Raw genomic sequence first — 27,158 nt, forward strand, 5'->3', positions numbered from 1 at the left:
AATGTAACAGGGTGAGAGTTTAGATAATCTGAGATTTTATCAGAAGTTCTCGCGCTTTTTACACTCAGCCAATGTAATAGAGTCCGAGAACAGGCAAACTGATGTTTTTAGACTCAAAAAAACTCTTACGATTTAAACTCTCATCCAGATGTTTTCCCATTTTAAAGATAAAACTCGACCAATGTGAGAGTTTACTGCTAAACGCCCACATTTGCTAAACTCTCACCCCTATTACATTTGGCCCTGTATCTCAACATGGGGCATATTTATCTCAATAAGAATCTCGGAAGCGTAGGGGATAATATCGCCCAAATTTGCAATGCAATATTTGGCACACAGCAAGGATGTATCAAATATTGCATGCAGGGACAGAAACCTCTTAGATAGGATGACCTGAATACTTAGGTTACCGTTTAATATATGAATAATGACTTTAGGGAAAGTTCAAAATCGTCTTCAGTGATGTCACAGGCTTTGATTTGCGCATTTGCACCCACCTGTCCACCGCAGAGATATGGCATTTGTACCAACATGTGGGGGAAGTTGGCCAAAGCGAGGACAACCCCTGGCAACCCTTGCTGGATGTAGAATGTGGATGGTGTTGCAGACTTTGTTTTTGCATGGTAAGATAATTAAAAGAAGCTAATGTGGTGGAGCGTACACATTTTTGCGGGTGTTAATTTGCAAAAAGATGCTCGCACATTGGTACTCTGTAAAAGCATTTCAATTTTGAAAACTTAGTGAGATAAAATAAGGCAAATTGGTGCAATTAGAATTGATAGAGATGTATACACTTCTAGCAATGTGTAATTCCACAGTTATCTCATATCAGATAAGAATTACAGAAAGAGGAACACAGACAATTATCTTGCCAGGGAACGTGGCCTCTGTATGTAATGATGCCGGAAAACTACATTCCAGCTCCTCAAAACACCTGACTTTGGAAACACAGCCCTTAGTATCCTCTTGTTACATGTTGTAGGACCAGACAGAGGGCCTGATTCAGAGCCGGACGCAATTAGCGCTCACTCGTCCAGAAAATAGGGGTGGCTATTCAAATGAACCGTTCGCTCTTTGCGGTCTGTTCACGCATCTAGGTCTGAACGAGCGAACAAAGCTTGCGGTCGTTTTTTGGAAAAATACGTCCCCTGGCTGCTCTCATCCTACGTCATGTCCGCTATTTATTAGATCAATCGAGTACATCGACCAGCGTATGAACTGCTCGCTATTCTTGTGGTTGGTTTTTCCTACCACAATCTTACGAGCAGTTCTGGCTAAAAAATAACCCAGTGACGTGGTCAATGACGCTGCTGTTTTAATTATGCACACCCATAAAACGCCCATTTTGACCTTTAAGCACGCCTGCGTTCGGATCTCCACTCCCCGTTTTCAAGCCCCGTTTCCCATTACCACCCACATACGCCTCTTTCTGTCACTCAAATTTTCAGGCATTCGGTATTTTGCGAGCACATGAATTTCGACTGCACTGACTGGTTCGCGCATGCGTATTACGATCCGTACGCATGCGCAGTTGGGCAAACATCGCTCGGAGCGAACGAGCGGCCGCTTACGAGCGGCTCTGAATCAGGCCCAGAGTTCCCAATAAAGGCTGAATTCCAGCAAAATGATAGATGGATTAGGATAAGGAAAATACTTTTCTAACATAGGTATTAAATAACAGATGAAAGTTTAACTGGAAGTAATTTTGTACAGTATATAACTTTTTTATGCCAGTAACATACAGTATAGCTGGCACATGGCAGACACAATTTAGGTATTACTAATTTCAAGAAAGATCAGTCACATCATCATTCTAGAATCCTGCATGATATACAGGGTCACCAAAGAATGTATATCCCAATGCTTGCATGATACACTCGCCAATAGCACGTTACACAGGTAATTCCAGCCATTCATCTCCCCATAAAGTAGAAAGTTAAACATTTTTTTTCGATTTAAAAAAAAAAAAATACCATCAGCAAATAATTTCTACAGTTTATTATTTATTATACAATAGGACTATATAGGGGTCTATGTACTAAGCCTTGAAAAGAGATAAAGTGGATGGAGATAAAGTACCAACCAATCAGCCCCTAACTGACACTTTTCAGGCTGTGTCTGTGTTTGCTGATTGGTTGGTACTTTATTTCCGTCCACTTTATCTCTCTCCAAGGATTAGTACATAGACTCCTATTTTCCATTCAGAGCCATTTTCAGGATTCTCACACAAGCTCACTGCTATTACAACAGAACAAAATTGGTCAATATCCTCCAATAATACAATAACATATTTATGTGGGATAAAAAATTGAGACATGCATTAAAAGAAGCCATTATATAAGATTGAGTAATACTGTATTATAATATGAATATGTGATACATCAAGAAGATTATTGTTTATTTGGTTTTGCTGTACGCAGAGTTATGGTGGCAAGAAATAAAACAATGTCAACTATTTTGAAATGTACGTGATTTATAATACAAAATATGAGATTTGTGCTGGTCCCCGTTACTGGTACATTCATAGTTGGGGTATAATAGTGTTTTGAACTTCCTTTGTCTGCGGTGCAATGACATGCAGTGACCACATATAGCATTTTACTTAGATACTGTATTGCAGAAATCATTACATTTTTGACCAAGTGACTTTGTAAATGACACAAAGATTTGTGATTTGCTGCTGAATGACACAGATAAGTTAGTTAGGAGTGTGCACTCACTTAGTGCTCTACAAAACAACTTGGTTCCTGCCCACAGCTTGGGTCTGATTCAGAGATGTACGCTAATGACATCGCATCAACAATGCCATACGCAAATGTCACAGACGCCGAGGAATGTACTGGGACGCCCACCGGCAGCTTTGTAAATTGAAGCATTTGTGTACAAAGACGGAACATCGGTCGCAGATTCTTCGATAATCAGAGTCCTGATTAGCCTTATGGTCGAGCAGAATGTGTACTGAGATGCTGGAGCCACTTTCACTGTGTGCGGGATCGGAGATGCAGGCTGTAACGCACCCTGAGAACAGTTGTGACACATCTGCGTTTTTAGTCATCACTCCCCGTTACCTCCCACAAACGCTCCCTGACTGTCAACCACACTGCGAGTAATAGTCGCTGCGAGCGACTATGGTATTGTACCCTGACGCAGGTGCCCTGCGACTCATGTGCAGATTGCTGATTATCACTCAACTGTGTCACCATCGGAATAGCTTACATCTCTGCATCAGGACCCTTGTACAGAATACTGAATTTATTCAGTGACATTTCATTTGTTATAGCAGAATCACTTTTTATATGGAATACATAAAGTAAAAGTGACTTTAGTACAAGTATAAGCTCCTGTAAAATATATGCTTAATGATCTCTTCAGTATTATTTGAGAACAATTATGTATTATACTGTAAGTAAATACATGCTCCCTATTTGTATAGTAGCTATTACAGAGAATGTTCAGTTGCCTGTTCTGTGTATTGCATAGATACACAGAACAGGCGATCTTTCCCCTCTGTATGTCATTATGTTCATTACAATACCATTACAATAAAGCTGTATTCAATTTTTGTTTAAACAGCATATTCTGATGTCAGAGAGCTCCATCTTTTCATATGCTATTTACCATACAGCTTTCTTCTATTTACCTACGTAATACTGCATCTTTCTTTGCATAATAAGCTTATACCAATCCACATACTAATATTTTAGAATAATGATGAAAACTCATCTTTAGAAGTAATGAGCTTTGAGATTAGTTCACAGTTTTATAAATGCATCACATGAATTTTGGGCATGTTTATTACGGGAAGTAGTTGGTATCCCGACCATCAGGATGCCGTCGGTCAGAATCCCGGCTCCAGAATCCCGACTGCCGACATCACGATGGTGAGTATAATGGTTAGGGTTAAGTTTAGGGTTAGAGGTTAGGCTGCGGGAGGGGAGGGTTAGGCTGCAGGGAGGAAAGGTTAGGGTTAGGCTGTGAGCAAGGTGGGTTAGGGGTAGGGTTACTTACCTAATAATGTCGGGATTCTGACTGTCGGGATGCCTGACCCCCGGGATCCCGTACCCAAACTGTTTATTACTGAATGAACACATACAGTGTGCATCATTAATATAGATAATCATAGGTATTCGCTGATCCCTATGAATACTGCTTGCTCAGGTTTTCATGCAAAAGACTGCTCTCGCTATCATAAATATTACCCCGAATACTGTACATCCATTCTTGTGTGGATTTGTGGACAATAAAAAAAACAATCTGCTGGGTCTGAAATACTTTGCATGCTCTGAAAGGATTCGATTTGGGTGATCTTTGTGACTGGGCAATCACCTACAACCTTAGGGGGAGATGTTTCAACCTTTCTAAAGAGTGGAGAAGATTCCCATAGCAACCAATCAGCTTTAGCTACCATTTTAGAGCATGTACTTGATAAATGCTAGCTAGAAGCCGATTGGTTGCTAGGGGCAACTTCTCCACCTGACCAGTTCTCCACTCTATAGAAATTTTAATAAATTTTTCCCGTAGTTATTAATAAACAAGTTTATTAAAATGAGATCCAATTGGTGGAGAACAAGGTGGAGTTGTGAGTTCTTTGATTACTGTAGAGTTACAGAACATATTTCTTCCAATTCAAAAACTTCAACTTTACAGGTAACCAAGAGGTGCAATGATCGGGAGTTGTCCTATATATTTCCATGCTCCAGGTGTGCCTTCACAGACCAGTCAGTGGGGTAGGGGTAAATCCGCTCAACGCTCCAACACTTCTGAGTATGTGTGAGACCCGGGGGAAGGTACAGTAAATCCCTGTTTGGTTCTTTACTGTGCATGCTCCGGCCCAGTGCACGCTCAGAAGCGCCCATCACTCTCTTCTGTGAGTTTGTAGGGCTGGGTCCACAGTGCATGCTCAGGGCCCACACATGCTTAGAATAGCAGAGTGATCCCCAGAAAGGGTGAACCACATTTTTGCAGGGGGCTCAAACATTCTAGCATTGGCCCGACTTAAAATCCCTGTAATTTCTTACTAATTAAAGCCCAATTACATTATTTAATAATATAAAAAAAATGCCAAACACTGTGGAGCTTACAAGGAGCTGACATAATCAGTAAAGGCTTTGAGGCATTCCTCCCACCTGGGAACGTGGACAGCTGCTGTTCAGCAATCGTTACTGCACCAATGAGACTAGAGCACAGCAATCCAACAGTCATTTAATAACAGCCATGGCAGTCTTTATGATTTGCTGATCATCCCAATACTACACTCAATTCTACTAATGTTGCCTAAGGGATTCTAATTGAGAAATACATCTTGGTAACATTGAAGGATTCATTATCAATCCCCTAGTTATTATTAGAAGCATTGGAATAAAACATAAAGAAGGTGATAGTTCCCTGCACAATAAATACTCTCTACAGAAGAATGCGCATCAGATATATTAAGGCCTGTATTAATGAGCTGAAAAGATAACTACGTCATCACAGATTGCCTGGCTCATTGCAGGAAGATGTTCAGTAAAACATCACGTGTAAAGGTGCATATCCAACATCGTAATCGTGCAATCGTTCAATCATACTGTGCAGCGGTTAATGTGCCCACACTGAACGATATGCCATTCAGTGTGGGCACCCTCCCTCATCCCCGAAAATGCACAACATGACGATCTCGTCAGGTTGCCCTGCATGTTCAGGTGATGACAGATGCCGACCAGCGGGAGTGCGCATCGCTGGTCGTTGCCGGCACAATTACTGCATGATTAATGAACGATAACAATGTCGTTATTGTTCAATCGTTCATTTTAATCGTGTAGTGGATATGCACCTTCAGATCTGCAACAGAACTAGGACAGAACATATTCTGTGATCGTTTATATAAACTGTCGTCACGGTTGCATTGTGTAGAATATTACAGTTGGATTAGTAACTGCCCTTTCTGACGCGTTTCCTCTCTATGGGGCTGCTGCAGAGCTGCATGTAAGCTGTCTGCAATTACACTTGTATTGTGTACATGGAGCTATGGGCCTGATTTATAGATGGGCGCTAATGCTGCCGCCACAAATTTGTATGCAATGACTGAGAAAAAATATGCAAATGTCGCACCTGGCAGGATTTGCATTGAGAAGCCCGCTGGCAACTCTGCAAAGCCAAGCGGCTGCATACAAGGATGCGGCATCAGCCGCAGTTCAGTTGATTATCGGAGTAGCCCTATGGTACTCAGAATGGATGCTGGAATGGAAACGCTGGAGCCATTTTTACATTGTACGGGATCGCTATCGCAGTCTGCGCAACTCCCCCAAAATGATTGTGACATGCCTGTGTTTTCATTGCCACTCTCCCATTACCTCCCCCAAATGCTCCCTGACTGCCAATCACTCTGCAACCAAACCCTCCCTGCGACCGCTGACGGTGATGAAACTTGATGCATGCACAGTGCCACTTATACGCAGATCACTATAATCGCTCCACTGCGTAAACATGGGAACTGTGTCCACCTGTGAATCAGGCCCAATATGCGTACATTTGGCCGTATATATCCATGCACTCATGCTCCAGAGCCTGCGCAGTGCCACACATTGCAAGAGCCATCCACAACTCTGAATGGGCCCTGTATGTAAAAAAGCTCAAGACTACTAAAGATGGAGCTCCTGCCACCCGGACATAAGAAGCGTGAAAAGACCATGTTATGCACCATTTGTGTTTAGTGTGTGAGAAACGTCTCTCCTTATTGACTAGTAAAGGAACAAATAATACTGAAATTCTTCCGAAGCACATACAGAAGCAATTCATGTAGGACAAGGCTCTTCCTGGCTTCTAACGTATTGAAAACTATGCATTTAATCACATATAATTTACAGGCAGCATCAATTTCAATATCAGGTATAAAACATGTACGGTAAGTTTTTGAACTTGTTCAACTGTACCAAAGCTGTATTATCTATGCTTCTCTAATAACCATAGTGTCATCAGCTAGAAATAATACAAATATTGTGAGAGGAGTCTCCCAGGGTAGAAGTAGGGACATCTGCGGGGACTTCTTAGGGCAGAACCTTTGTTTCAGGTTCTTTCTCATAGATGTAGCTTCCAACACCTCCTGTGTTCACACCTGTAGAAACACAGACTTGCTTAGATGGAATCTCACTCTATAATAAGCAGGGTAGGAACTCTCATTACTACTGACAAATTCCAAAGGGATTCACACTATCTAGAAAGGAAAATGAACAGGTGTCTTTCCTCCTATTTATTATCGACCACTTCTTTAAGAATAGATTGCTGCATACATTTAATCAAGAAAATGGTATATAGGGGCTGATTCAGAGATGTGCACTAACCCGATGGTCAGCTCACATCTCCGATTGTGACTCCTCTGCGCCAACGCATGAGGGTCTGTAATCCTGCACGCAGAGCGGCTTCAGATTGTCAGTGATTGACAGTCTAGTTCCGTTTCCCAAAAAGGAGGCGTGTCGCCACCCTGGGAAGGGGAGGGAAGAGGCCAGGATCTTCATTGGCTGACAGATTTCCTGGCCTCTTTTGTGCATCTGTGTCTGTTGGCTAGAGTGACCCCATGGTCGCTCAGCTGGCTGAGGATCCCACAGATAATCCGATGCTGTATCCATGAACACAGCTCGGAACAGTAATGCATGCAGGAGGCATGATGCATTACCATAATAGTGCTATAGCAATAGTGTCTGAGCCTGAATCACCCCCATAAGCGGCTATGCTCAATAGGTGATTGGGGCACAAGGAATAAATCTAATTACCAGGAGTTATTTTCATTGCTGAGTAGCTACTGGCAGCTACTTCTCAGGGGAGTGGGACTTAAGAGTCCAACAAAATATTGTTGTGGTAATATCCGTGTTATCAAAGAATATCAAAAATAGGTTTTCAACTGCAACTGAACATGCGGAGAGCTCCACGCCCAACTGTTAGCTGTATATGCACAGAGCTCTCCCCCAAACGCTGACAGTATGTTGCACAAAGATCCCTCCCCAAATTTCTTTCCATAAGCATTCCTCCCAAATGTTAATATTTAGGTCACAGTGCAGACTTGCAAACTCTGAAAGGGGTGTCACTTATAGCAATGGCAGGTGTTGCATCAGAAAATGGGTGCAGCTGTGCAAATTATGGTGTGTCGACGGACGGGCCTCACATCAGCTCCTGCTGCCTTTTGGGGCTGTTCTGGGGGATCCCCCTGCCCATCGGCACTCACCCTGCTGTCTGGATGAGCTCCTGACCCACTGACTCCCTCCTGCTGCTGCCCAGGTGTCTCCGTGGCTCTCCTCCAAGCCGCGGTCTCTGCATCCCTGGAGCCACAGCCTCAATTACTGCCGCCCCGCTGCCATATCTCCGCGGCTTCCAGCTCCCAGAGGCCCAAACCTTTCCTCCCTGCTCGGCCTTTGAGACGCCACTACCTCCCACCACTGACCCCTGGCTCCCATCCCTGTCTGGAGGGACGGCCAGAGCCCGGAGCAACGTACCTGCGGGAGTCACATTGCCAGGCACAGGGCCTAATGCTGAGCAGAGAAGACTGCCATTCCAGCTTCAGGTACCTGTTCTTCTCCTGAGAGATCCCTCCCCCAAGGCCACCTGCTACCATACCCCTGGGGTTAGCTCTCCTGGCTGGGGACTCTCCCCCCACTGTTGCCTGTGTGTGAAAGCAGCAGGTCCCTTAGCAGCCTCAGTTTTCTTGGGCTCCCTGCTCCTGATATAGAAAACCATTGTATGCTGGATTTAATTAAACTCTTCAGCTACCTGCACATTCTGATAACCTTGGATGGGGATTTATTCCTATATTTTTTCTAAGCCCAATAATTGTGGCATTGCTCCCGATACTGTCTATACTATACTGTCTTCTTTTGCCTGGACTGTTTTTTTTCTTTCTTCTCCTTAGCCTGGGTTGGAGCTCCCTCCAGTGGTTGACTACAGAACCTACCGCTTCATTGTATATACCTTCTATTGTGATTTGTAACGCAGTATTACTGAGAACTGTTCTATCTAGGAGTATTGTCCGCACCCTCGCCCCGTCTGGCTTTCATTGTGACCTCAAATTGCCAACATTCGTGGCCTCATGTAGGCACTTTTTGTCCACTATGCTGATCCACTAACAGGGGAATGTGACTTTCGTCATCCTTTCTGTTCACAGTGCTCTTTTTTTTTTAAATGTAACTTCCACTAATTTATTTCTCTAATGGGCAAATCAGGGAAAGGGTCTCAGAGTAAGACTCCCCGGAAATCGAGTGATAGTGCCTCCCTACAAAACTTGCGCTCCTATCTGTCTATATCACACTCTACGGACTCCTTTGAGGTTCCACTCTGGGTCATTACCAGCTCCCCTCCTAACATGGACGCTACCCCTCACTTCATTGGTTCTCAAAATCACATACCGCAGCTGAGAGGTGAAATTGCAGAGATTTTGTCCCATGTCAAGTCCCTCCCTTCCAAACAAGATATGCAAGCATTGGAATCTCGACTTCATGAATCTCTACAAACTCAAATTTCTCTGGTTCAGATTGGTCACCCATATGGGTTCTCGTGTGGTTACTTTGTAAGACGACAGAGATGCTATACATTCCCAACTAGCCCTTCTTCATGAGGCGATCACTCAACAGTCTCTGGATATGAAACCAGGATGGATGATTTGGACAATAGAGGTCGTAGAAACAACCTTCGAATTTGTGGCCTCCCAGAGGATATTCCTCCTTCGGGCCTTATGGATGTCCTTTTTTCGGGGAGATTCTGGCTCTAGACCCAAATGATTCCATTGAATTTGACCGAGCTCACAGAGCCCTCCATCCAAAGGGCGTCAGGAATAGTTATTGGGTTAGTTATTTGTTTTCCATATTGACAATTGCCAGGAATTTACTCAGGCCCTTAAGACCCTCATTCCCTGACCTCACCATATGGGCCCTCCCAAACTTGGCAGGTAGTTGTTAGCCCATTACAGTATTTTCTCCTTCATGGAGATATGTTGTTTAATAACGTTACGTTGAGTGTTACAGATTTAGCAGTTAGCACTGTTCTATATTTTTACTGCTTAGTTTTATTATTGAAATGTCTTGATTGACATAGTCATTGCCTCCTAGTGTGCCACCTACCGCAAATTTGGCTCCTTTACATGGGTAACCTGGCGGTCCCTTTTTTGTCCGGATGCGTTTTTTCCACGTTTTTATTGTCTTTTTTAAATTGTGTTTTCGATTGTTTTTTTTTTCTTACTTTCTTTCCTACAGCTCCGATGTCTTAAGCCTTTTTTTGTACTCTATCCCTACCCATGGCTGCCTCTCTTAGAATTATTTCTATCAATGCCAGAGGGCTGAATGTCCCTGAAAAGAGGGTTAAGGCCCTACTCTCCTTTCATGCTGAAAGAGCTGATATCGTCCTAGTGCAGGAAACCCATTTTCGTCATTCTGAATCATGTCCTCACCTTAGTAACCGATTCTACCCCACGGTCTATTACTGTAATTACACCCAATCTAAATCTAAGGGAGTGGCAATTTTATCTGCAAAACATTTACCTATATCCAATGTAGTGGTCCATAGGTTGGAGGAGGGGAAATGCCTACTTGTTAAATGCACTGTGTTTACCCAAGTCTTCACCATTGTTAATATTTATGCCCCGAATCAGGGTCAATCGATTTTCCTCGAAAAGATGTTTAATAAGATTGCCTCTCTCCAAGAAGGGATCCTAGTAGTTGGAGGTGATATGAATTGGGCTCTAGACCACCAACTGGATGTGTCCTCAGGTTCCTCTACCATTCCCCGAACGTACATCTTGCAAGGTAGGGCGTCTGCTCCACACTCATCTGTCCAATGTCTGACGTATTCTTCATTTCTTCATCCTACAGATAGGGATTTTACTAATTTCTCACACCCACATCAGTCATATTCCAGGATAGATTATATACTGTTAGGCAATAGACATCTACATTTGGTGCGTAGCGCCTCTATAGGTTTGACGACCTGGTCAGACCATGCCCCAGTCCTGATGGACCTATCCCTAGGAGTGAATGACCCCTCATGCCGATCTTGCCGTTTTAAAGAATCCCTACTGCTGACCCCTACTGTAGATTCCAACTTGAGGAGACTATTGATGGGTATATTTATTGTAATATAACCCCTGCCGTATCGAGGCTTACTATCTTGGATGCACATAAATGCGTACTTAAAGGGAAGTGTATCCAATTCGGTGCTTATTTGAAAAAACAAAGGATGGCCCAAATTGCGAATTTGTTGCCGAAGATACAGAACTTGAAGTCTTCTCATAAAGCTTCCCTTTCTTCGAATATCTATGTTGAATTAGTTGCTGCGCGTACGGCATTGAATAAGCTCCTTCTTGATAAAGTTAAATATTATTTTAATAGATGTTGTAGTAGATATTATAAATGGGTTAACAAACCTAGGAAAATATTAGCTCACTCGCTACCTGCGCAGAGAGCTCTCTCCTTTATACCCTCTATTAAGGATGAGAGGGGTCTGACTCTCCACGACACCAGTAAGACTGCGGCATCACTCTATTCCTTTTATTCTTCTCTTTATAATCTACCTCCCTCTGAGGCTTACCCTGACACTTTGGTAAAACAAGGGGCCATTAGCGATTACCTTGTTAGAGTCGGGTTCCCTAGGCTCTCTGTATCTGATTGTATGGAGCTGGAGAAGCCTTTTACTATGCTTGAATTGGATGAGGCTATTAAACCTACTCCTTCTGGGAAGAGTCCTGGCCCAGATGGTTTTACTATCAACTACTACAAGGCCTTTAAGAGTAAGCTGCTTCCATTACTTCTGGAGGCCTTTAACTCCTCTTAGAACAATCCCATTTCTCTGGCCAATCCCTGGAAGCCCACATCACAGTTATCCCTAATGAAGGCAAGGTCCCCTCCTTCTGTCCTAGCTACCGGCCCATTCCCTCCTTAATGTCGACATCAAAGTATTTGCAAATCTTTTTGCGAGTAGATTGAAAGTTTTTCTCCCGTCATAGTGATCATAGTGACCAGGTTGGATTTGTTCCAGGTCACGAGGCTCGGGACAATTCTTCTAAGATCCAGGATAAGATTCACCTTTTTTCCACAACGAAGACACCAATGATTTTATTGTCTACTGATGCCAAGAAGGCGTTTGATAGGATCGACTGGGGTTTTATGACCGGTGTGTTGACACATTTGGGACTGGGTCCTATCTTTCTTCAAGGCATCCTTTCCCTCTACTGCTCCCCATTATCAGGATGCAGCCTTGGATGGGCCGCTACTCACCTCCGCGCCGGCGTCTTTGGGCTTAGGTGTTCAGTTGCTGGGAGTGGAGGTGAGTGGTGACTGATTATTCTCCCCGGGGTCTGCTAGAGCTTCCATGTGTGCGTCCTGGTTCCCGGGGACCAACAGGGCACAGCCATGTTGGTCCATATTACCTGACTAGTCTCTCCCAAATGGTAGTCCTGCGGTCAATCAGCTGACCCTCTGATCCAATGACCAGCTACCCAGGGGTATTTAGTTTGACTCCAGGAACAGGAAATTGCTGTTCAACTTCGTTTTCCCAGTGACTGTGATGCCAGTATTTGTTCCAGGCTCTAAGTTACTTTCTCAGCATATCCCACAGCTAGTCTGCAGTTATTATATTCTGTGACTGGATCTACTATCAAGTTTACTACCTGCGTTATTTGCAGCAGTTCTCAATGCTGAATCCCTCTGTTAAATGTTTCAGCTGCTAGGCTGATTTCCACAGTGTCAAGTTTCTTGCTTATTTCTGGATTGCTGTTCAGCTCTCAATGCTGAATCCCTGTGTTACATATCTCAGCTGTTAAGCTGATTACCAATGTTCCAAGTCTCATCTCTCCTGCTAAGTTCTCTGCACAAGTTACTTGTATGCTGCAACTGAATCTCCTGTGTATCAAGTTCACTCTCCTGCGTCTGATTTCCCTGCAGTTATTATTTTTACAGTGTAACAAGTCCACTCATCTGCATTTGTGTTCCCTGCACAATTACTTGTACTCCAAAACTATCTTCTGTGTATCAGTTCACACACCAGCGTCTTGAGTTCCCTGCAGTTACTGTTCCGTGTCTGGATCTACAGTGCACCAAGTACTTTATTGTGCATCTGGGTCCTCTATACACCCAGTGACTTTCTGTGTCTGGATTCCCAAGTTTCTTTTACACCACCCTGCGTCCAGATCTTCCGAGTTACCTTAAGCATCCAGTACCTGACCCTTCATTATTATTCGTCACTCCCATCTAGCCTGTGGCTGTCCTCCTGTGTCACTTCTTGGTGTATCCAGCAACGTCTCATAGTAAATACCAGTGCATCATTTCCACTCATTACTGCAGTGACATTTTCTAGTCTACTCATCACTCCCAGGTACCTAACCAGAGGGCCGCGACCTGCTCACTCAGTGCGGCAAAACCCATATCCCAACAGGAGGGTTAACTGGTGAAGTGGGTTAGACTCCAAGTGAGTTAGACTCTGCGCCTCTGGTTAGGTCTAGCCAACACTTGGGACTAACCTTTTTGAGGAAACTGGCACTGTCATTCCCCTCGCTGCCTCCTAGCCATTCTAGCCCCCCAGCTTCTTGTCCTCCTCATAGGAATTCCTAGCTTTGGATCGTGACACCCATCAGCCAAGATTAGTCAACGGCTCTCTTACCAGCTCCTTCGCTATTAATAATGGTACTCGACAAGGTTGCCCGCTGTCGCCCTTGATTTTTATTACTTGCATGGAGGTCCTGGCGCAGTCTATTCACTTAAACCCTAATATTTCTGGTTATGCCCTCCAAGATAAGGAATATAAATTGTCCCTCTTTGCCGATGATTTGTTGGCCACCATTACTTCTCTGATCATTTCCCTACCTAATTTGCTGGATGAGTTTAGGTTATTTGGTGACCTTTCCAACTTCAAGTTTAATTACACCAAATCGGTTGCCCTCAATATCACAGCACCACCCCAAATGCTAGCAGGACTTAAAACTGCTTTTCCTTTTCCCTGGCATACTTTCCAATTAAAATACCTTGGAGTAGTCATTACTAGAGACCTAGGCCACTTGTTTGAAGCTGATTTTTCCCCCCTTTTGGCCAAAATACGTTCGGACCTACAGTCTTGGAGAGCTCATCCTTTTTCATAGTTTGGGAGGTTAGGTATACTAAAAATGAATTCTCTCCCCAAAATTCTGTATCTTCTGCAAGCTCTACCCATTAAGATTCCCCAGTGATGGTTTTTGGATATTCAGGCCCTCATTAGAGATTTTGTGTGGGGAGGTAAGAGACCACGCCTGAAATTAGACCTGATGTACAGGACACACATTGAGGGGGCCTCCGGCTCTCTAACATTCAGGATTATTATCACGCATGTCTTCTCACTAGAATCCTGGAATGGTCGAGAACTGACATACGGAAGCAATGGGTGCATATTGAAATGCAGTCATTGCTTGTCCCTATTTTTATAGCTCTGTGGCTTCTGACACCCCCTAGTTCATCGCCTACATTGTCCTGTTGGAAGTCTATCTGAAATAACCCCTCCATCTCCTCACAGACTTCCCTGTATTTTTCTTTCTTGTCAAATATTCACTTTCCTCCAGGATTGGACCAAAGAGCTTTTAGTTGTTGGTTAGACAGAGGTCCAGCTGGAGCTGGTGAGTAGGGACAAAGTGGCATCCTTTGCCGACATACAAGGAAATTGGAACTTACCTCAAGGGGAATTCTGGCGATACCTACAGCCACTTTCATCACTCTCTTGGCCCCTCCATACAGTTCTAATGCCTTTTGAACTCATTTGTGCCGGTCCCTTGCCCCCTACTCATACTATTTCTCTGATATACAACCTTCTCTCGGATGATGCGAGTATCCGTCCTCCACACCTAAGTGCAGAGGTGGGGGAGGCCAACTGGGTTAAATTAGTTAGTTTGGCACATACTTGCTCTCCTAGTGTTGGTGTTCAGGAGACCCAATACAAGTTAATATCCCACTGGTATAGGTCTCCAGATGTCCTTTCAAAGATGGGGTTTGGCATGCCGAATACATGCTGGTGGTGCTTAATTGCCCCAGGCAACCCGTTTCACATATGGTGGCAATGCTCTCATCTCTTTCCGTTTTTGTCAGAAGTCCTTAAACTTTCTGCAATAATAATAGGGGAGCCGGTTCCTTCTGATCAGTTGTTCTGGCTGTTTCACCTATCCCCCGCCCCTATCTCGAGATATAAGAAGCCCATTTAAATAACGCGGCAGTTATCCCGATAAAGTGGCGCTCTTGCTCTTATTGGTTAGAGACTGGTTCGATAGAATTGACCTCTACATGGAAATGGTAGATATTTTGTCTTCTACAGAAGATAACTACACAGCTTTCAGGGATACATGGTTTCGTTGGCTGGATTTCAAGGACTCGAAAACCTTTAAGGATATTATTGCATCTCATCCCTCCTAAGCCTCTTAATGGTCTGCGGTACCCTCGTTTTCCATGATTTGACTGGCCTTTAGATTTGATAGGCTGGAGTCTGCTTCTCCTTTGTTTGCCTTTGTTGAACCCGGAGCTGTATTTATTTATTATCTATTATTTATTATTTTCTTATATCTTTATTTACTTATTTTTCTTCTCACTTTTTTTTTTTGTTATTTGTATGTAAATGGTGATTTCTATGTGATTTCTATGTTTGTTTATTCATTTTCTGCAATTTAATTAATTTAATAAAAACCAATTTGCACTAAATTAGGATGTGTTATGTGTGAAATGAGAGCTTAATTTCCACCAGTTGTGAGATCCTTCATGAATGTACTGTACATTAGCTTGCATCACTGCAACTGACTTCTGTAGCTTGTGCAATGTCACAGCTGCCCTCACAGCTGTGACATTGCTTCTCTTATAAAATGTTTATCGGATCTAAATAGTGTGGCTGTTGTTCCAGACTTCTTCCACTTGTACACAGGAGACGGCACGGAACGAAGTGGTATGTTTGAAGCTTTTACAGAAATCTGCTACCCTTCCTCACATTTATGTCTCTCCATATACATATCTCAGACTTGTTCGTAAGGCACTTTCCCCTTAATTTCAGAGATTTAATACATTTTTTTTTAGCAATGTCTCTACCATGCTGTAGGACCTCACAGTTATGGGTAATAATATCTGCAAATGACTAGACAGCATCCATTCATTTCTTGCAGAGATGGAGTCAATGACAAATTGTGTGACTTGTCAGGAGATGACTGTACCCGTTCATGCCTGGAGGGAAGTCCATGGGAAGGGAAGTCCTGCACTGACATCAAAGTTACTAGTACTTTTATAAAGACCTCCAAAATGAATCACTATATGACAAACTGCATTTGCAGTCTGCTACTTGGGAGTGGGAGTGTGGACCACCGATCATCTCCCCAGACGTCATATAAATCTTGGGGCATGGCTGCATCACAATGGGGCATGCCAGGTGATTTTGAAGCCCTAGGCTGCCCCCATCATACTGTACTTCAAACTCAAAACAGCCCTTGATTGCAGTGGGTAACACATTATTCACTGTGTTTCCTTGTCACTGAAGAGATCAATTTTAAAAAAAGTTTTAAAGCCTTTAATGGGGTCAGATAAGCCATCACAGTAAGCTTCTACAGTGGCATATTGTGAGGACCCCTTGTAGCCTTATATACAGATACAGTATGTCTTTCATCATCTATCCTCCGTACATTATGAGTCACGATAGGCAGGGCGCATGAGAGCCACCAGCTTCCATGTGACTCGGCTATCAGTGGGCGTCTGATTAGCTGAAAATGCGTCTTATTCACAATGCGATGCGAATAAGATGCACAAGCAGACTATGCTGATAAAAGTGATATGCGGCATGAGTATGTTCTGTGTGCGGCCAAGTTTGTAGAATCATGTCAACGGAACGTGGTGTGGAAAACAGCGGCCGACACTGTAACTGTAACCTAGGCAGATACAGCTGCAGTCGCACACAGAACATACACACGCTGCATATTATTTTATCAGCAAAGTCTTCTTGTGCGTTTTATTCACAGTGCACTGCAAATAGGACTCATTTGTGGCAAAATAGATGCACGAAGAGGCGCTCAGCATGAGTAAACTCGCATGGGACTAAGAAAGACTAGAAGGGCTGTTTAACGTGACTGCAGCAACAATGACAGAAGACACATCTGTATACTTACCTGGATCTATAGACCCTATATTATCATGGTTTCAATTTGTATGCATTTACATCTCAACGTCACAGTGTTTATAAACTAACCTTTTGGTCCAAAAAGGATTGCGTAGCAAGGCTTGTGACAGTACGGCTTCTCATCATGCTATAGGACAAAGACAAAAAAGAAATAAAACTGAAAAGCTGAAAAATATGCAATTAATGTACGTACAATGACAAAATGGTACATTTAAATATTCTACTCACAAAAAAAACTTACCGTACACTAGGCACACATAGATTTAAATCATATAGATGCCTGTCTTTAGTGACTCTCACCTTGTTGTGACTGTCCCTCTATAGTTTAGATAACATTACAGGGAGATGGCAATGGTAACGTATGCTGAATGATGAGCAGCAGCTGAGGTGTGACATTCTCCAACTCAATGAGGCTTTTTAGCCTTTTCTAAGTCACTGTATTTGCTTTGGTGATGGCCACTGCAGCAAAAAACAAACACTACTATACTGTAGAAGACACGGAGGAAGCAGTGCAGGAAACATACACTTTGCTTTACTGTATTATTGCTATCATTTTTTATTTATTATACATGGGATATCAAATATTGTATATATTTTAAGTTTTAATTAGGCTCTTAATTTTCATGTTTTATAAATTTGATTTGATTGGCAATAGGTTATTTGTGATTATATATAATTCCCTTTATTTCCTTGTGCTTTCTTAATTGGTTATAGTTTTTATGAATAGTATTACCCTGATCGGTTCCTGATCACCTATTGATTTGGGTTTGTCTTGTTTTTATTTTCTGTAGCCTTCCGGATTTGTGATATGATAAACTTAATTATTATTTATTTTATTATTATTTAAATTATGAACCATGACACTTACATTACTTGTCCCAGCGCTTTCTTAAACTTAACATATCTAAGACAGAGCTGATCATCTTCCCACCCTCCCTCATAGCCTCACTTCCCACAATTTAATTATCTATTAACGGCACAACTATCTCCTCTAGCCTACAAGTGCGCTGTCTTGGAGTTATCCTCTACTTCAAACCACACATTCATGCCGCTTCCATCTCAAAAATATTTCCAGGATCAGGCCCTTTCTCTCCCTGGAGGCAACTAAGACCCTCGTCCACTCACTGGTCATCTCCAGATTGGACTATTTCAGCGCCTCTTATCTGGCCTCCCTGACTCCTACCTCTCTCCACTCCACTCTGTACTCAATGGTGCTGCTCGGCTCATCTTCCTCTCCAAACATTCTACATCTGCCTCACCTCTTCTACAAGCCCTACACTGGCTCCACTTCCCCAATTCAAGGTTCTTACACTCACTTACAAAGTCCTCACCCAATCCTCTCCCATTTATATCTCTGATCTTATCTTACTTCACACTCCTGCCCATCAAATGCATGCCACCTCTCTTGCCAATTGATTACTTCTTCAAACTCCCCCCTGAAAAAATTTTGCCCAGGCTGCTCCCTACCTCTGAAACTCTCTCCCTCTCCGACTCTCCACCCCTCTACAAATCTTCAAACGCGCTCTCAAGACCCACTACTTCACCAAAGCCTTCCAGCTCTCATCCTAACCTACTGTTCCATGATTCTTCCTCACTGTCTACTCCATCTGTGTCACCCCGTCTGTCTGTCCCTCCCCTTTAGAATGTAAACTCTCACGAGCAGGGCCCTCTTCCCTCATGTGCTTCTCATTCCCTTACTCATACGATCATCTACTGCAAACTCCCCACAAGGGCACCTAACACTTGGTTGCTGATGCCCTGCTGCTTTTGAGTATTATGATCGCTATTGCTTCAATGTTTATAAACTATGTCATTGGCCTGTATTGTTTTGTACTGTAAGTCGCTATTTTCTTGCTGGCTCATTTGTTAATGTACTTTGTGAGGCGCTGTGGAACCCTTGTGGTGCCATATAAATAAAGGTGCACGGTAAAGTAAATTCTAGACAAACAATCCATTTGGAGCAAACCAGCGACCAGGTTACCCCAAGTATAAGAAAAACCGGCACTCCATTGAAAAGTACAAAAAAGCCGTTTTAAAACACATTTGACACATTTTTTTTTAAAAAAAAAACAGTATAACATAAAAATAGCAATTTGTATGGTATACTTTAGTAATGACCATCGACGGCTGTACCGTCAGCGGCTGATTGCTTTAAACCATCGATGGTTGAGTTACACATAAAATGTAACCGATATATCGGGAGCAAATCGATAGTAACAATGATCGGGACTGGTCTGTGGGAAATAGGGACTTTAGATGACCATTAGTGGGGTGTCCATCGATGGTATAAAAACACAAATCAATGGTGTACCATCGATGGTTTACAGCACTTGATGGTAACCGGTGTACGGCAGGCCATGGGCCGATAAAAGCCAGGGGGTGGAGCTTAGCGGGCAAAGAGGAGTGAAAAAAAAAGGCTCCTGCTCATCCATCGATGGCAGATAACCATTGGTTCTCTGCCGTCGATGGCAAAAGTAGTTGTAAAAACCCATCAACAATCGATGTTACTTGAAACATCGATTGTTGACAGCAACCAGCAACAATTGATGCTTGAAATCATCGATGGTTGTTAGAATCAATCAACTGTCAATGTTTTACAAAACATCGATGGTTGGTGCCCATCACTTCTGCTGAGTCACACACACAGGTGAGGGAGAGAGGCCAGCGCTGAAGGTCCCCGGGGCTGCAGAGAGAAGAAGCAGCCGCTGCCCCCGCGTCATCACAGTGGAGGGAGGCAGGTAAGCTCACAGGGGTGGGGGGCGGCACTGACAGTCCCGGCGGCTGCGAAAAGGAGAAGCAGCCACCGGGTGATTATAGGAGGGGGGCCCAGCGCTGTCTGTCCTGGCGGTTGCAGGGAGGAGAAACAGCCGCCGGGTGATTACACAAGGGGGATGGGGTGCAGCGCGGCGCAGACAGCCACCCATGGGCATTTCTTATTGGTCGTATCTGATACGACTGTGCCAGGCAAGTGGTTAATAAAATGATTCATTAATTATTTCTCCAACTGTTTCTTTGTTGTTTGCTTTGTTTTCGGAGTACATTAAACTGCTGAAATTTCAATAAAAACTGAAAAGTTCTAAAACTGTTGACCGTAGAGTATTTGATTTGGAATTGTGACAGAGTGTTTGTTTTTCTCATTTCTTATACTTGCAACCAATTGTCTTTAAAGCTAAAATATCTGGGAAGAAAAACCAACTTGGACTAAATTAGGGGTAAACACTTACAGCAATATTTATTTAATAAAGGGTTACGTCATTTGCAATGTGTAGCTTACCCAAATAATATATAATCATTATTAGACTTCATATCATTAGCCCTATCTGGTGGACACAGCTATCCAAACACGTGCATTATTCCATGCTCCTCATTATGTGTAATGTAGAGTCCCATGCAGTGGCTTCATTTGCCAATGCCAATGCTGTACTGAATATGTTTATAAAAGTGAAGCATTACAGAAAAACAGATTTTTCACTACATTAACATGTAGGAGTTAATTTACTAACATTCGAGTTAGCAATCTCTGGAGAGTTTGGGCATTTTTTCCACTCGCAAATTTACTAATGTAAAACTCGGGAGAGAAATCTTTTTTGCGACGGGAAAATACTGGAGAGTTAGCAAACTCTCTTCACTTCACCATCGGCCAAACTCGAGTAACATTTCACTAGTGAAGATAAAATTCGTGAATTTACCAAGATGAGAGTTTCTAAACTCTCATGAGAACGGACAACACTGCTGCAAAAATTTGTAAAATCAATTCACCTGCCTGTGAGCTGCGAGTTTGGCATGTGTGTTTCTGCCTGTAAACAGTAAAATAAGGGTTAAATCAAAATTTTAGAAATGACGTAGGGTCCCTCTCCCAAAAGCATAACCAGCCCCAAACTGCTCAGCCAGTCCTGGTTCCTAAAATTACGGGGAACAAAACTAGTAGGATTTCGCAGTAATTTAGGAACCAGAGACTCGGAGATAGGGTCTCCTGGCTGTGGCATTACACCTCTGGTCAGTTTGGGTCCGGTACTGGTCTTAAATATAGGGGGACCCCTACACAGGCTGCTTGCTCGGGAGAGTTTTGCAGAGAGAAGACACTGCAATCTTGGGTGAGTAATTTCCTTCAAAACTTGCTACTCGGGGGAGATTTATCGATCTGCTTCACCATTGGCCATCTCACTCTCAGCTAAACTCACTTCTTTGTAAATTTGTGAGTTTCAGGATCCTCAAATCACCTGAGTTTCAGCGATGCTAATCGAGTTGAAAAAAAAAAAAAAAAAACTCGATCAGCCTCGATTCTTAGTAAATTTACCCCGTAGTCTATGACACACATAAGCAGTGACCATATAAGTAATTTATAGTGTACAACTGATTATATCAAAGTTTTCTAGCTTGTAATCACTGGAGGTAACACGATAATGAAACAAATTAGTTATTGTAAAGGAATCTTAAAACAATTATGCATCAATTAATCATGGAAGACATTCAATGCCAGGGAGTTCTGGAAGCACTCACATGCTATAATAAGGCTGGTTATAGCACAGGTAATTGTAGCAGCTTGTACAATTTTGCTTGAATAAACAGCTATTCATCTACACAGATTATGAACCTATGAATTCATTACAACACTGCAAAGACGGAAAAATAATGCTTGCGTCACCCATGGCTCCAAAACAAAGGCTTGATTAAGGACATAAATAATTTGTTATTGCATTTCACAAACAGCAATTAGACCGCAGGTAGGCCTAGTACTGATACAAGGCATGTCATACTTATTCATTATATTGTATATACACTACTGTATCTTTAGAACATATGATACTATGGAGAAGATGCATGGCTAACAACGGTAATTCATTTAATTTTGATAATACAGTTACTGCTGTACTGTATGTTGTATTCAATTTAATGTATATAATTATTTTTCTAGTTATGGTAATCTGCACTGCGGGAAGAGGAGGAACGCTAGAAACAAGTACCATGGCTAACGTATTATAGGCGTTGCTGTTGTGTCACTCTCTGTAAAGGGGGGTATCCACTAGACGATTAAGTTGAACGATTGAACGATAACGATCGTTCAATCGTTTGCAAATCATTTGTAAAAGTGTCTAAAACGATCATCTTTCAAACATGCTGGTCAACCTGACGATATCGTCAGTTCAGCATGTTTCCAGATGATTGATGACCCTGCATTGAATGTCTGCTCATTCAGTGCAGGCTCATCACACGACTAACAAACGACAGAACAATTACAATGTCGTAATCGTGCAGTCGTTCTCAGATCTTGTAGTGGATACCCCCCTTTACTATTCCATATATACTGTACATTCTGTAATTCCCCGCTCCTAAGTGACTGCAGCTTAGCAAAAAGAGAACATCTGCATTCTGAATACAAAGACAGCGATATTTATCAAAATATTCTACAGCCATAGTAAATATTGTAACTCCACAATATAAGCTAAAAGGAAAGCGATCCAAACGTGTTCATTATAGGTCACTCAGGGGTAATAAACTAATTTTAAAAATAAAATCTTACTCTATTAGATATACATAAAAAAAAAATGTAATGCTATCATTCCCCCTGTAACGATGTTTCTTGAATTCATTGCACATTATATGGGAATACAGTGAAATATGAAAATCCCATGAAAAATTATAGTGCAAAGTGTGAATTGGAAACAGAATGAAAACATTATATGAAAAGGTAAACCAAGATCCTAAATTACTGAAAGTATTGTGTAATCCATTGGCGTATAGGGGCTTATGCTGTAGTCACATCTACGACTTTCTGTAGCAAAAGTCCTTTACCTGGTGTACAAGTGTGCGTCCACATGTACAAAGACTGCGCATCTTCAGACGCTACAATCCCGCTTGGTGCATCCTTAGTCGCTACAATCAGATGCGCCCCATCAAAACATCCCCCATCCCCGTGCTAGGTGCCGATTACCCATCAGAGTGTGGTCTCCAATGTAAGCGACTAACCATGTGACACGCCCACAACACGCCCATCAGACAGTGCATTTCCGTGCGCCTGAACAGCCAGCTTATCGTCACCGCCCAATACATTTCCGAGACCGTGCGGCTTAATTGGTTCTGGAATCTGTAAGCTCACACCGTGGGAAGCCATCAACAGAAATAGTTATCTCCCGTTCATAAATAGGAGTGGTATCTGCAAATCTACTGTTACTGTTTAGAATTGCTATCAGAGTATTATCAAAGTTTGATTAATAGATTCAAGGAAAACCAATGAGAAAACAACAACCAAACAGCTCATATGTCAATAAAGGGCCATTTTGGGAGGCTGCAAAAAAACAGCCCTGCAGCTCCCTACTCCTAACCCTCCCGTCCCAGTGCCTGAACCTAACCCCCTCCCCCTAGTGCCTAAACCTAACCTTACCCTCTCCTAAATATAACCCTTCCCCCTTAATGACTAACACTAACCCTTTCCCTAGTGCCTAATCCTAACCCCTAGCCCTAACCCTCCCCCTAGCCCTGCTACTTACCATCGGTATGCTGGCGCCAGGATTCTGACAGGTGCGCCGGTATTCTAAGCGTCGGCATGCCACACGCCGGGATACTGACCACATCCCTCATTATTATCAGTGCTCACTTGTACCTGCCCTATACTAGGCGCAAAGGATCCGTCTGAACACAGGTGTATTTACAGTTATGCACAACTCCGCAATTCTATCGACACACCCTGAATAGGGCGATTGCCTCACTACAGCCCCCTTTACGCCTCTTCGGTTGTAAGTGAAGATGCGAATGAAATGAGTAAGACTCTACATCTCCTGTACTTATATATGCTCACTTCCGAAGTACAGTATGCGCAGTGTGAAAACATGGAGGATACGCTCTGCAAACAGACTTCCATTCCCTGAGCATCAGCCCCTGAGTGTATACATTTCAAAATAGTAATGTATGTACTATGTATATATACAGAGCACTTTGTCAAATAATGTAATAGGAGACATGTGTAAAATGCTGAAAACACCTAAAATACATAAAGAATACATCAAATCATTCAAAACATGACAGGCATTAAGCACAATAATGTTTATACAGTAGCTCTTTGAGAGAAAAGATTGAGAGCCGGGGTGGCGGGGTTGGCAATAGGGTATATCTGGAGAACGGAGCAACTTGTTCGATGGAAAGGACGTGGGCAGGATAGCTAGCCTTCCCTATTCCTACCTCTTGATTCAACCTCAGAAGGTACTGCAATAGCACTAATATGGTAATGCGGCAGGAGGCATCATGCCTCCTGCATGTATTACTGATCCGAGCTGTGTCCATGGATGCAGCACCAACAGTCTGCAGTATCCTCGGCTGACTGAGTGACCACGGGGTCACTCTAGCCAACTGCCACAGATGCAAAAAGGAGGCCAGGAAACCTCCGTCAGCCAACGGAGATCCTGACCTCTTCCCTCCACCCCAACGGTAGCGACACACCTCCATTTTGGGAAATGGAGGCTGTTGCCGCCCACTCCCCTCCCAGAAACAGCAGCAGACTCTCAATTACTGACAGTCTGCCGCTGCTCTGCGTGCAGGATCGCAGACCCATACTGCACATGCGCATACAGCAATGGCCATCATCGGGTCTGCGTGTATCTCTGAATCAGCCAATATAAACATTATTGTACTTAATGCCTGTCATGTTTTGAATGATTTTATATATTTTTTAAATATTTTAAGTGTTTTCAGCATTTTTCACATTTCTCCTATTATATTATTATACAAGGCGTTCTGTATACATACGTTACTATTTAAACCCTTAATGGAGCTGCAGATCACATACCTTTGCATCAAACATTTCAAAATGTCTAATGTGTTTAAGGCATGAAAGGAGGAATAAAGCAGGTAGTAAGCAGACATTTAAGTGTTCTTTTCCAGTTTGCTAGTATAAAATTTCCTGTCTGTACCCACAACCCCAAAAATGATCACACTTGAACAGATGGGGGGGTCCACAAATTGGGTAGCTGGCATGCACTTGTCATGCACTCAGCGCATAATTGGTGGCACATGCCCAGAATTACATGTGCTGAGCATCTGCACATTCAGCGGTTACTTAGTGTAATGCTAGACGTTTAGTATATGAAGTTACTTAGATATGATAACATGTGTTAAGCATATGACAGCTTATAAAATGATATGCTTGGGTGCTTGCCAGTGAAGTCCAGCTGCGGAAATGCAATAATTTTAAAAATATCAATATCAAATGTCTTGAAAACATGAAAAAGTGAGGTTACTATTGAGAGTGGCATGGCACTACAGTAAGGTGATGTATAGAGGCAGAAGACAAAGCTAAGAATGCCGCTGGAAGAGCACTTTGGGTCTCATTCAGACCCGCTCGCGATCGCTGTACGCTCGCAAGCGGGTCGATGGTGCCCAAGTGCGCATGCACACGATGGAGGGAGCTCCGTCGTGCGCATGAGCGAGACCCGGCGAGCAACGGGGAAGCCGTCGCTCCAGGTCTCGCACCAAAGGGGGCGTGCTGTCGATGGTGAGTGACAGCACGCCCCCTTTGGTGGGCATGCTGGGGACGTGGTTACCCATGGGAACGCCTACCGTCTGGGTCCGGCCCCACTGACATCACTAGTGGTGTCAGTGGGAGTGATTTTGGCTCTGATAGAGCCAAAATCACTCCAGGGCTTGCGGCAACGAGACCCTACCGCAAGGGTCTCGTCGCAAGCCAGATGGTCGCGATGGTCACCATCATCATGGACGCTCGCATAAGCTGTGGGTGGTAACCCACAGCTATGCGAGCGTCCAAGAGGCCGCACAATTAAATAAAAAAAACGCCCTGATTCAGAGCGGGCGCTCGTTCAGAGCGTCCAGCTCTGAATCAGGCCCTTTAAGTCTTGTACAATATACCTGTTACTGCTCCTAGGGGGTCATTCAGACCCGGTCGTTAGCGCCGATGCGCTCGGACCGGGTCGATGGCCCCCCACAGAGCATGCGCACGACGGCGCCGGCGTGCGCATGCATGAGACCCGCTACTACCGACAGCGCCGGTCATAGCGGGTCTCGATCCAAAGGGGGCGAGCTGTCGATGTTGATTAACAGCTCGCCCCGTTTGGAAGGCGGGCTGGGTGGGTGGCAGCCCAAACGGAGGCGTTCCCATGGGAACGCCTACCGTTTGGGGATGGCCCCACTGACATCACTAGTGATGTCAGTGGAGAGCTGCCGGCTCAGACAGAGCCAGAAGCTCTCTGGGGCTTACGACAAGAGAGACCCTACCCTAGGGTCTCGTCGTAAGCCCCGATGGTCGCGATGGTCTGTGACCATCGCGAACATCACCGGAGCGGTCGTTAGAGCTGTGGGTGTTAACCCACAGCCTAACGACCGCAACAGTGGCGGGCGGGCGGTCAGGATGCAAGCGGCCGCCCAGTTTCTGAGCGACCGCTTGCATCCTCCGACCGCCTCTGAATGAGGCCCCTAGTCTCTCTGCAGCAGGAATATCTTATTTAGAACACCGTAGGAACAGCTCTCTGTGACACCAATGTGTGAAGGAGATGTAAATTATATTGTACTCTCATTTTTCTACACTCGACCTTTTAGTTGTCAAAACTGCCCTAGTTGTGTCTAATAACAATGCTGACATAAATCACTGTCTTGTGCGCCCATAATCATTCCCTATTCTCTTTTATGTGGCACTGCTTTCCTATCACAGCACAGCATTGCTATGTGTCTATCACTCAGCTCACATTGGAGGTGGTGATATTTTCTTTCTTAAACTTGATGCCATTAGAATGTGGTATTTTATGAGCAAGTCAGTCTCTGGTAAATGGCTGGTGCTTCACTTGATTAAGGTCCCCTCAGTATGCCTGCCATTACCAGCCACGATCACAGTAGAGGAAGCAAAGCCAAGTGTTACAGCACAATGGCTGTCCAGACTATTCTGACCAACTAGGTGCTGCATTAATGGCACACATCTCCAGCCTGGGTGGGTTTGAATTACCCACTAGGAGTTGGTGAGAGTTCTATTAAAGGGGACAACCTGAAATAAAGCGCTAATTAATTACATATGCTGATACAAGGCGTGCCAAGCAACAATATAT

General features: G+C 43.5%; 1 protein-coding gene across 2 annotated transcripts in view; it reads right to left on the bottom strand.

The window, feature by feature from the left end:
- Window positions 1-27,158, bottom strand: part of LOC148478870 (cysteine-rich protein 2-like) — a 217,725-nt gene that overhangs the window by 1,194 nt on the left and 189,373 nt on the right. Inside the window, exons 7-8 of one of the 2 annotated variants that reach the window (XM_088455267.1) lie at window positions 17,185-17,242; window positions 2,167-7,093 (exon numbers count right to left, since the gene is read on the bottom strand). In XM_088455267.1, coding sequence (XP_088311393.1) covers window positions 7,026-7,093; window positions 17,185-17,242 — 126 coding nt within the window. In that variant the 3' untranslated portion in view covers window positions 2,167-7,025. Of the gene's footprint in view, window positions 1-2,166; window positions 7,094-17,184; window positions 17,243-27,158 lie in introns of those variants that run through there. The other variant, XM_088455266.1, reaches the window with a different exon arrangement.

The sequence above is a fragment of the Taudactylus pleione genome, unplaced genomic scaffold, assembly GCF_031769625.1.
Source record: "Taudactylus pleione unplaced genomic scaffold, aTauple2 ptg000648l, whole genome shotgun sequence".
Classification (NCBI taxonomy): domain Eukaryota; kingdom Metazoa; phylum Chordata; class Amphibia; order Anura; family Myobatrachidae; genus Taudactylus; species Taudactylus pleione.